Source organism: Carassius auratus, unplaced genomic scaffold, assembly GCF_003368295.1.
Source record: "Carassius auratus strain Wakin unplaced genomic scaffold, ASM336829v1 scaf_tig00006910, whole genome shotgun sequence".
Taxonomy (NCBI): Eukaryota; Metazoa; Chordata; class Actinopteri; order Cypriniformes; family Cyprinidae; genus Carassius; species Carassius auratus.
This window is the reverse complement of record NW_020523794.1, coordinates 70,893-82,665: the sequence shown is the minus strand read 5'-3', so window position 1 is coordinate 82,665 and position 11,773 is coordinate 70,893. Positions and strand designations below refer to the sequence as shown.

General features: G+C 36.3%; 2 protein-coding genes across 3 annotated transcripts in view; both read left to right on the top strand.

The window, feature by feature from the left end:
- Positions 1 to 1,247: 1,247 nt before the first annotated feature.
- Positions 1,248 to 3,896, top strand: LOC113071308 (zinc finger protein ZIC 2-like). Its single transcript, XM_026244678.1, has 3 exons — positions 1,248 to 2,499; positions 2,888 to 3,051; positions 3,151 to 3,896. The coding sequence occupies exons 1-3, from the start codon at positions 1,572 to 1,574 to the stop codon at positions 3,337 to 3,339; spliced, it is 1,281 nt and encodes a 426-aa protein (XP_026100463.1). The 5' UTR covers positions 1,248 to 1,571; the 3' UTR covers positions 3,340 to 3,896.
- A 382-nt stretch (positions 3,897 to 4,278) lies between these two features.
- LOC113071307 (propionyl-CoA carboxylase alpha chain, mitochondrial-like) overlaps positions 4,279 to 11,773 on the top strand; it is a 54,751-nt gene continuing 47,256 nt past the window's right edge. For both annotated transcript variants that reach the window (XM_026244677.1, XM_026244676.1), the window contains exons 1-4: positions 4,279 to 4,627; positions 5,509 to 5,580; positions 10,401 to 10,448; positions 10,662 to 10,730. In XM_026244677.1, the coding sequence (XP_026100462.1) occupies positions 4,574 to 4,627; positions 5,509 to 5,580; positions 10,401 to 10,448; positions 10,662 to 10,730 (243 nt within the window). In that variant the 5' untranslated portion in view covers positions 4,279 to 4,573. The remainder of the gene's footprint in view (positions 4,628 to 5,508; positions 5,581 to 10,400; positions 10,449 to 10,661; positions 10,731 to 11,773) is intronic.

Here is an 11,773-nt window from a genome sequence, read left to right as displayed (position 1 = left end):
TGTTAGAAAAGGCGCAAAGGGTCAGTTGTTCTATTCTAACCTCTTGACATTGTTGGTTTTATCCTCATGGCATAGCGGCGTCTCTCCGTCTGTGTGTGTCACCAGTTCAACCCTCGCCACGTAAATATGTGTCTGGAGGTTGATATCCTCTGAAGAGAAACAACTCATCCACAATGGAGACACTTCCCATCTCACTGCCGTTGTCAGGACAACCCGAGTGGCATCCGAGCCCATAATAAGTTTCAGTTCAAAGCTGGTGACTTCTTTACAACACTCTCATGTCCCTTCCTTCCTTCTCTTTCACTGCGCAATAATAACAACCTAGGCACAAGTGAGAAGCTGGAGAGAAGGAGATGTGTTTTCCTATTAACTCTCGTTCTGTCAGAGATGATACAACACATCGAGGTCAAAAGGGGTTCGATTAAGATCAAATATCAAATGTCATAATGAATTCACACTGCGTGGGATTCGAATTAAAACCATTTGTAACATAATAAAAGTGATCCATAATTATCTATTTCACACGGCTCAAAACGTGACTTTACACGTGACTTTGGGGGAAAAAAACGATTTTGTGAAATTGTAAAAAAAATAAATAAATAAAAATAATAATTGTATTTATTAAAATCTTGACTCTGGACACCAAAATAGACATTTTCGTTAAATATTCGATTTTTAAAGAATAACCTAAAAGCGAGGACGAATTCAACGCTGACATTGTGCAGGTCTAATAACGCAATAGCGCGCATGCACTGCACTACAGATCTGCACCCAAACCCATGAGAAAAACATTAAAACCTCACTCACTGATGTGTTATACATAGGCGATGTTAGTTTATAATAAAAGCTTTGAATTAGAATGAGCTCACAAATGAAACTTCTACTCAGGACAATATTAAATCTCACAGTGAAGGATTTATCCAATTTTTTTTATACAGAAGTATCCTAGAAATGTGTGTTATAACTTACTAAACCGACTTGTTTAATATAGTTATTGAATTCAAACCAAGTAATAGCCTAAATAATATTGTCACATAAATCCACAGTGTTTTGTATTTCACTAATCCCCCCCTCACTTCAAGCACAGATTATCCTCTCGTAAACGCATAAAACAGGGCGGAACCACAAGAACCGTCAGCCTTGATTACTCACCGTGAGTAAACGTTTGATTGGACAAGTGAACAGGATTTGGGAGTTACACAGACCAATGAGATCCTTAGATTTGGGAAACGGGGTTACAGTCGTGAGGGGCGTGTGGTGCCCTGGAGAGACCCCAGAGATAAGCGCAGTCAGGAGCGCAAAAACACTCAGATACACGACGCACAGAGAACCCGCGCAACCGCTACAAGTTTCACTTTGGCGCACGAATTATTCGGATGTACAAATGTTGTACATTTCTGCAGCTTTTCCATCGTGCCAAAAGGATTTATTTGATATTACTCTAACATCATCACTTGGTATGAATTTTAATTAACCGAATTGTGGGCAATTAACAGCCAGTCAGTTGATTTATATTTACTTTTATTTGTAAACTCGGGTGTAGTCGCATCTTGTAATCAAAATTCGTGGCGATGTTACTGGATGCCGGCCACCAAATCTCTAGTTTAGGGGTTGGCACGTTCACAAGGCATCACTCGGCTGTGAGCGAGACACAGGACAGAGATATGAGTTTCATGGATTCGGCACATATGGCCGCGTTCAAACTGAACCACCCCGATTTGTCCCCGGGTCAGAGCGCAGCGTTTGCGTCCCAAGCAACCAGCTATTCCGCAGCCGCTCTTGGAGCGCATGCGGCGGCGCACGCTGCCTCGTACGCCACTTCCACGTTTAACTCCACCAGGGAGTTTCTCTTGCGCAGCCGAGGCTTTGGGGATTCGACTTCGGGCAGCGGACAACACCCCATCTTCAGCTCCACAGCAGGGCCTCTCCATCACTCTCATCCAGAAGGCCAGGGCCACCTACTTTTCCCCGGAATCCACGAGCAGCATGGGTCCCATCACAGCTCTCCAAACATCCTGAACGGACGCCTTGGATTACCCGGTGAGGTTTTCGGGCGAACGGAGCAGTATCAACAAGTGCCCAATGCACGGGCCGATGCTTACAGTCAGTATGGCCTAAATATGAGCATGAACATGGCGCACCATCCCGGAGCATTCTTCCGCTACATGCGACAACAGTGCATCAAACAAGAGCTCATTTGTAAATGGATCGACCCGGAGCTTGGTGACCCCAAAAAATGCTGCAGCAAAACTTACAGCACAATGCACGAGCTGGTCACACATGTGTCCACGGAGCATGTCGGAGGGCCAGAACAGTGTAACCACATCTGTTTCTGGGAAGACTGTCCACGGGAAAGCAAGCCATTCAAAGCAAAATACAAACTAGTGAATCATATCCGAGTGCACACGGGAGAGAAACCCTTCGCGTGCCCCTTCCCGGGATGTGGCAAGGTGTTCGCGCGCTCAGAGAATCTGAAAATACACAAACGGACACACACAGGTGATTACTTATCGATTTAAATACGCTATTTTATTTTTTGTATATTTTGCGTGAGTTTAAATGGTCATTTCAGTTCCAAATCCAAAACTTTGACCTTGCTCAGTCTTCAGTAATGCCACACAACACTTTCTCCAGTGTTTTTGTAACAAACTGGTGTCTCAGCAGTCAGTAGACAAGTTAGTCTATGGGTAGAAATCCTATAGTGGTTTTACAATTAAAAGCTGATGATTTTGTAAGTGTGAATTGCTCTGAAATTTGAATGCGTAATTTGGTTGCGCATCACCCCTTTTGCAGTATCAAAATCAGCCCACAACACTATAGCATTAATCGATTCTGCGTTCATCTAAAATAAGTTCACATCTAAATAGAATTGTTTTTTGTCTTTCAGGCGAAAAACCGTTCCTGTGTGAATTCGACGGCTGCGACAGACGGTTCGCCAACAGCAGTGACCGGAAGAAGCACATGCACGTGCACACGTCTGACAAGCCATATCTGTGCAAACTGTGCGACAAGTCTTACACTCACCCCAGCTCTTTAAGGAAACACATGAAGGTGAGAATTCAGTCCATTTAACAGCTACTCTTCGTTCACCAATCTGTTGCCTTGTTTAGTCCGATTGAACTGATTCGAACTGTTTGATGTCATTTGTAGGTTCACGAGGATCATGGTCCAGTGGTCGACTCCTCTCCTGCCGGAAGCTCCGGGTACGAGTCGTCCACTCCCTCCAGTTTGATTTCTCCGTGCTCGGAAACGCACAACGCCATGTCTCCGGACTCCGCCGCGCTCAACAGCAGCGCACACAGCAGTTTAACCTCCACTTTTAGCGAGTGGTACGTTTAAGGACTTCGCCAAAAACGGCAAATAAACGGAACTATTATTTGTAAATAGTAAATGAGGCTTTATGTCCGCAGCATTCAGTGTTGCACTGTGACTGAAGTACAAAAGTATTAGCCCATGCGATTAAAACGAAGGCTGTTTTCTTATATGAAGAATAAAATGTCATTTGGTCATTTGCCAAAGACGAAGGATGGATGTATATTTCTGACTATAGAAATGTTTCACAGTAAGGCGTTTGAACACAATATTTCTGTCATGATTATTAGATATATTTGACGTTACGTGATTGTACCATAAACGTATTAACGGGGATCCAAAGTGCCAAAGTCAAATGTAGTGCGTTAAAATGGAAACAGTTCTGTGAATGTATTTTATTGTATTATTTCCATGTATGTTACACATGTCTGGAAATCATCCACTCCGAGTTATTTTGAGAAAAAGACCCTTGTTTTTAAATGATGGAATATCTTATTTTTTATTAAAAAAACTAAATATTTATGATAAACTATGTACGAATAATAACTACGAATAAAATATGTACAGCATTGTTACCTTTAAAATTGTGATTCATTTTCATCAATTGATTTCTCAGTTCTTGCGATAACTAGGCTAATGCTTATCCGTAAAATGAAGGAAAATATATAAAGACAATAAAATGAAACCAAAAATAAAACCAAAAGTCTCATTTGTTAAATTACAATAATAAGAATTGTAATTCATATTTTTTTTTTCTCACATTTTTCACTTAATTCACAAACACAAATGGCCTGAAAGTATAAAAGTAGACTAAGTTACCTGTATGATTGCCATTTTCAATAAAGTATAAATTATCACAGTTATTTTCAACATCATTTGCAGTACTTTCAGGGAAGTGACAATACAGAATAAAAATAAATAATAATAAACAGTAATTTGATTAATAATTTTACCTACCTGATCTGTTCGCAAAAATAAATGAATCAAACTTTAACAACTGCCACTAATTTTGATAAAATACTTAAAATGATTAATGAATAGTCATACATTAGGGATTAGTGCAGATGCTCGAGCATAGTCTTCAAGGTCACGACGGTTTTTATCAGCAACCTGTCTTCCAACCTTTAGTTGTCAGTTTCTCCTCTCCTCAAGCACATTTCGATCTCGGACACATCTGATTGGTCGGGAGGGCAAACACCCCCAAATGATGTGCGTTACGTCATAAGAGCGCGCCGCTCGGCTGTGCGTAACTCCGATTATTATGGCGGCTTACAGAAGCGCTGCAGGATTTCAGAGAGTTTTTCATGCTGTTAAGGTGAGCTTTGGAATTTGAAGTCGCCGCATGATGGAAAACAATTCATATTACTAATCTAATGATTAGTCCAATTATTTTATTTGTCGTATTATCTGAGCGTCCTGACATGCCGTAAAAGATCCGCGACAGTTTCTCTTGACACGATACACGGACAGTTTCATTGATTCACAACGGTCAAGTATTATTTATGAAACATTAACTTACTCGTACCCTTATAAGTTTATGGTGTGTCCTTCATTGTTAGCGTAGCTGAAATCACGACCATATGTTTTTTTTTTTTTATATCACTATTGACTGTGAATTCATGTCAATGTCAAAATGATCTCAGAAAGTGTATAGATGATGCATCTGTGCCGATTGTATTTAAACACAGTTTGTCTGTGCAGCGTAAATGTATTGAATATTTGACTGAAAGATTCCTAATAATAAATTTGAAAACCGTTTATGTCTGGTTGCATTTATTCATTCATTTAGTCAGTTCTTTTTTTGCTGATTCAAACTGTAAATCACAAAACTTGCCCGTTGATGTTCAGAATAATATTTTGACCTATATATATATATATATATATATATATATATATATATATATATATATATATATATATATATAAATTCTGTGTCTTTCATGTTTCATTACTGTAACTGAACACAATGCTAGTGGTCCTAATACATTTGTCACTTGTGTTGAACAAAGTTTTATAAACCAGAGGTTTTGAAAGGTCAAAAGGTGAATAATTGAGGGCTGTGTGATGTTTCTCCAGTGGTGGGCCAAATCAAAGGTCATCACTGGTCACCTTTGGCCTGCTGGTCCTGTTTGGGCATCTCTGGTATAAACTGTTTTATTCAGTCAGCGGTGACAGCATTGTCTCTTTGTCTTTTAGCATGTCTGTCTTAAGCAGAGGTGCGGTGTTATAATCTGCCGGTACTCTACAGTGTATGACCCAAATGAGAAGGTAAGTCTGATAATAGGAGGGTTTGACATTCATGGATGCTTCACCTTTTCTTTACGTGTGCATCTTTGTTTCCTTTCCTACATCTTGGTGCATGAATAACATGCTATTTTAATGGTTTTATGTTTGTTAGTTAAATCATGGCGCTGTCTTTTGTCAATTGACATTTCCTCAATGATGACAAAGGAGAAACCAGTGATTTGTATGTTTAGTTGGCATATTAGCAGTGATCAAAGCTCTGTGAACACTCAAGAGCTAGTTATTCATATGTAAACTACTGTCAAAATATTTTTTTTATGATTTTAAATAAAGTCTCTTCTACTCATCATAGTTGCCTTTATTTGATCCAAACTACAGTAAAAACTTTAATATCGTGAAATATTATTAGAATTTTATACTACTGTTTTCTATGTTTATATTATAAAATGTGATGTAAAGTTGAATTTTAGCAGCCATTACTCCAGTCTTCACTGTCACATGATCCTTCAGAAAATATTTTCATATGCTGGTTTGCTGATTAAGGAACATTTAAAATTATTAAAAAATTGAAGTATGTAAGATTTTTAAATATATATATATATAGGAAGTATACACTAAATTATAATACATCATTTTACAAAACATTTCTATTTGAAATAAATGCTGTTTTTTTCCATTTTCTATTTATTAAAGAACCAGTAAAAATGCATCACAGTTTCCACAAAATGTTGAGCTGTGAAAAACTGTATCAAATAAATACAGCCTTGATGGGCAGAATTATTTTTTTTCAAAACAAGAACAATATTACAATTATTTCAAACCTTTGACAAGTAGTGCGTGAATATTTTTATCTAAAGTAGGCTTTAGATGCTGATTTTCAGAAAATTTTGTTTATCGTTAATATTAGATATTTCTGCATATTAGTTGATCATTTGATCCTCATAGGCTGCAAACAGTTGCATAATTTTTGATAAAGAAATAATGGGATTGTTTTTAGTGAGAGTGATGAGTAGCATCTTTTACATGCCGACATGTCTGGAGCAGAATGTATCTACATATAGATATCCATGGAGGAAACACGGAAGCCTCCATTATTTTGTGAAACATCCCATATATCAGGGTCAAAATTCTGTTCACATACTCCCTACACTGCCAGAAGCCTGTTGCATCCATGTAGCTTTGATGTTTCATCCTCCCATGATCAGTCTTTGCCTGGAGGTGTGTTTGTGTGTTGTGGGAGTGGGGGTGTAGCAATATGAGCAAATGGGAAATATGCTTTGAGTTTAGGAATGTGTTCTTCAGGACACTTTGCCCTAGGCTTATCTTGACACATGGTTTATAGCAGACACTTCCGTAAGTTTTTCCATAAATTGTTTACACATGGTAGACAACATGCAACATGCTTTAATCTTTAAGGCACACTAACATCCACCTTAAAAGTCAGAATCATCAAGATCTCCCTCCATTTAAACTTGTATATGTTTATTATTGCACTTCATGGAATAGATATCAGGGTCATTCCATGTCAAATCAAACATCCCACGCTCAATTTTGAATTTGTTAATTTTTATTTTATTTTATTTTTTTATTTTTATTTTATTATATTAGTAAAAAGACAAACATAAATAGTAATGAAAGCCAATATATTAAATGTCAAAGATGTATATTTAAGGTATAATACATTATTTTGTAGAGAGGGGTCAAAATGACAATTTTCAACTTGGATTTGGAGCCAAATTACAGGGGGTAAAAAAATGACCTTAGAAAGATGGCAGCATCATTGTTTTATTTTTATACAGAGATTGGTAGGTCTATTAGTAAAATCTATTGACTTTAGCAATTTTTGGTTACACTTTATTTTAAGGTGTCCTTGCTATAGTGTAATTATATATTTAAGTACTGAGTAATATTAATTAACTACATGTACTTACTATATGGTTAGAATTAGGGTTTGGCTTATGGTTACTTGCATGTAATTATGTATAATTAACTGTTCTTATAATAGTAACATGTAACATGCATAACAAGCACACCTTAAAATAAAAGTGTTACCCAATTTTTGTTTCATTATATGCCAACGGTGAAAGCACTACTTTAGTTTTTTGGCCTCAAGTTTGGATGCCTGTAACTCAAGAAGTATTAAAGATATCTTAATATCCTTTTAGATTCTGGTTCTTAACAAATGTTTCTTTTGGTATCTTTATTTTAAAGGCCCTCAGTCGTTCAATCCCAGAGATACAGATCTTAATGCGGTGCCATGAGTTAATTGGGAAATTGTACACATTTTCCAGTGGTCAAGAACCAAATGTGGGTCTTTTTACATACAGCTGATACTTTTTTTTTTTTTTTTTTTTTTTTTTAGAGAGAGAGATATCTAAAGAGAAAATGATGTTGAAAGTAGAAATGTATCTTGAGGATATCTGTCAACACAAATGCATGGAACATACCTGCCATAAATATTCTTTTTTCCCAAAGTTTGCATGCCTGTAACTCTAAAATTATTCAAAATGCTTTAATATCCTTCTAGATGATCATTGTTAATAAACTTTCCTTTTGAAATTTCAATTGTTCATCCCCATATAGTTCATTTCAATAGATATGGGCATAAAGCAGCTCCATGTTCAAATTGTTGAATTTGACCCGTGTTCAGTGACCAAAAACCAAATGTGTTCACACAGCTACTTCTTACTGCATTTAAAGAGGAATGTCTAAAGAATAAATAATGTTTAATGAATAAATGTATCTTTTTTCCTTCTATTAAAATAATGGCATAAAACACTTCTCTGAGTAACAAATATCCAGTAAACATAGTTAAGTGGAGGCACATTAACTTGCTCCCAAAGGTGTATTTCTAAGAATCTATATTTGAATCAGTTTAAGGCATGTTTGGAACATGGGATTTTGTTCATTTTAAAAGCTTCTGAAGCTACCAACAGTTAAAATACACAGTACATAACATTACCTCATTGACATTCCAATATTTTTAAGGCTGAACAACACAGGGCCTTAAAAATGAAGACTCCAAAAGAAAAGTTTCATAAGAACAATAATCTAAAGTGATATTAAGTTATCCTTAACACTTCTTGAATTAAAGACTTCTAAACACAGGTAAAATATTTGTTTTTGCCACTCAGAGAGGTGTGTTGTATTCAGTTGTTTTGATATTGGGGAACAATATATTTCTAGTTTCAATAGTATTTATTCTTCAGACATTCCTCTTCAAACACAAAAACTGTCAGCTGTTTCAAAAGTTACCTGCATTTAGTTACTGGCCTTTGAAAATGAGTAAAATCGAGGAGTTGATTCGAGGAGCCTGATTCGACTCTAACAGTCGAATATTCGCGGGGTGTTATTGATTATGCCATTTTGACTATATGGGGGAGCTCAAATGTCTGATTTCACATAGAGCTACCGGTTGTCTCCCAATAAGTTAAAATACAGCCTATTATGATAAAGCTGTAAGAATCTGAAAAGAAAGAAGCTTCAAATTCATATTTTAAAGTGCGTGAATAAATCCAACCACCCCTATAAGATTTATGCGTCACTCTCCATAATCCGTGACCAACAGAGGAGCATCTCAGGGGTTTAAACTTTACCAAGACTCAAACTGACACAGTTTGGATAGTTAGGATTATGTTAGTCGAATCTCTGACTTGACTCTTGTTAATGCATTTTGCCCCGCCCCCAAACATAAGATTCGACTATCAGTCGAATATCGGCAAGATTCGAAAATTCCGGTTCGACTATGAAAATCCTTAGTCAGGGACACCCCTAATTTATAGATGGAGTCACATTAGGGTCCCTTATAAGGAAACTTTATTAAGAATGAGAATCTGGAAGGATATTAAGATATCTATACTTTTAGAGTTACTGGCTTGACAACTTTATGAAAAGAATATTAATGGCATTAATACAGGTATGTTCTATGCAATTGAGCTGATAGAATTTTTTTTTTTTTTTTTTGTTCTTTAGATATTCGTCTTTGAAGAAAAAAAAAAAATCAGATGGATACAAAGTGACCCGCATTTGGTTCAACCACTGAAAATGTGAACAATTTACTCATGGAGACTCATGAAGATCTCCATATCTCTGAGATTGAACCGTTGAGGGCCTTTAAAAGAAGATACCCAAAGGAAAGTTTGAGAGCCAGAATGTAAAAGAATATTAAGATATCTTTAATATTTCTTGATTTACAGGCGTGCAAACTTGAGGCAAAAAACACAAGAATGACTTCTACTACCGTTTTTTTTTAACGGTCACTGTTGGCATATAATGAAACAAAGTCAACAGATTTTACTAATAGACCTACCAATCTATGTGTAAAAACAATTGGATGTCGCCAGCTAATTTTTACCCCCCTGTAATTTGGTTCCAAATTTTAGGTGCAACTTGACATTTTGACCTCTCTCTACAAAATAGTGGATTATGTAGTAAATATTAATCTATGACGTTAAATGTTTGGGCTTTCATGACTATTCATGATTGTTTTTCTGTAAGAAAAATATGAACAAAATCAAAAATTTGAGCAGTGGCCCTCTGGTTGAGTTGACACAGAATGACCCAACAGTAGTTTAAGTATATAAGTAGTTTTTGTACCTGATAAAGTTTAACTAAGATAGATGTTCATCCGATTCTTCTATTCAGTTCTGCACTTAGAGCTTGATCTCGAAGATCTTTATCTCTTCTCTCTTCTTTATCATCTAAAAAGCAGTGTGTCTTGAACAGCTTTCACTTACAGCTAAAGGAGTTGAGCTTTAGTCAGCGTTAGAGACACACACTGTGGACAAATCAAGTGTTGACAAAACAAATGTCTTAATCGCCCTGTTCCCTTTTCCTTTCCACAGACCTTTGATAAAATCCTCATTGCAAACAGAGGCGAGATCGCCTGCAGGGTGAGTAAGAGTGTGTTCTTCAGCAGGAACGATCCTTTCAGTGTGTTTAAGGCGAAACATTAGATTTGTCTTTATATTTTAATTTTAAATCGGGTTGAAGTCCTGTATATATCATCTCTAGATGTATTTTACCTTCAATACAGCTTTACTTCTGTGGAATAAAAAACATTCACTTTCATTTGCTGTTAAATATCCCCTTTTTTCCATTCATAGGTGATTAAAACATGTAAGAAGATGGGCATCAAGACCGTCGCAGTTCACAGTGATGTGGACTCTAGTGCGGTGAGAGAAATGAATAATACCTAAATAAAAAAGACACGTACATTGAGGTTCAAAAGTCTGAGAGCTATTTTTTTCAAAAACTGACTTCTGCTGTAAGTTTATTTATTGGTTGTCATTATGTATGAAACTATTCTGTTTCTTATCATGAAATCAGCCTTGATGCTGGAATGGCTTTTAAAAAACAAGGCGGCAAAAGTTTTAGGATTTTGAAGTATTTAAAGCAAATAAATATAATTATTTTAAAAAGACTCACCCTCATGTTATATGACCTATTTGAAGAATGCTGGTAAAAAGAAATTATTGGTTATGGTTTATCTTCATACAGGTTTGGAATTGCATGCAAGAGAAAACAGAATTTTCATTTTTGGGTGAACTATACTATTTTTCACTTTAACTATCATTTAATTAAAATTCTTGTTTTCAATTAGAAAAATGCCAAATAGAAACCTCTTCATTTATTTTGACCACACTGTAAATTATGTTTGATAATTCATTAAAAACTTCCACATATCAAAGGAAAGATTACTAATACAAGATGGCTGAAGCAGGTTAGTCATCTGGAGGCAGTCTGGTACTAATATCTAAATTAGACCCCACTACACTTTTACAAGCATTGCAAGATAAACTAAAGCTTTTGCTTCTCTAACCTTTATTTTTTCATGGAGTGTAATCTTCTGTTGCTGTGATTGATAGCTGTCAGTTTTCACCCCCTCCTATTCCATATGCATGAGGGTTTGATAGAGGCAGTGTTTTAAACTCAGCTCGTCCCCCTGCTGTGTTCTGTGCTGGATTGTGGGAATGATGGGGCTTAGAGGTGGGGATCTTTTGCGTTTGATTTGCAGCTTCCAAATAGCATCTAAATGATGTTTAAACCAGAGCAGTGGGCGATAATCTGGACTCTGTATGGGGGAACAAATTGACGTTAGAAGTCCATATACTGACCTCAGGATTTATGTGTTTGAAGGTTTTTTTTTTTTATTTTTTTTTTTAAATCTCTTTAAATCATTTCTCCTTTCTCAAATCAAGCCTGTCTGTGTGACATC

Excerpts from the sequence above, each read along its gene's own strand:
- LOC113071308 (XM_026244678.1), top strand. The coding sequence starts at position 1,572 with ATGTTACTGGATGCCGGCCACCAAATCTCTAGTTTAGGGGTTGGCACG. Across the intron at positions 2,500-2,887 it reads ACACAAACGGACACACACAG|GCGAAAAACCGTTCCTGTGT; the intron begins GTGATTACTTAT and ends TTTGTCTTTCAG. Across the intron at positions 3,052-3,150 it reads CTTTAAGGAAACACATGAAG|GTTCACGAGGATCATGGTCC; the intron begins GTGAGAATTCAG and ends TGTCATTTGTAG.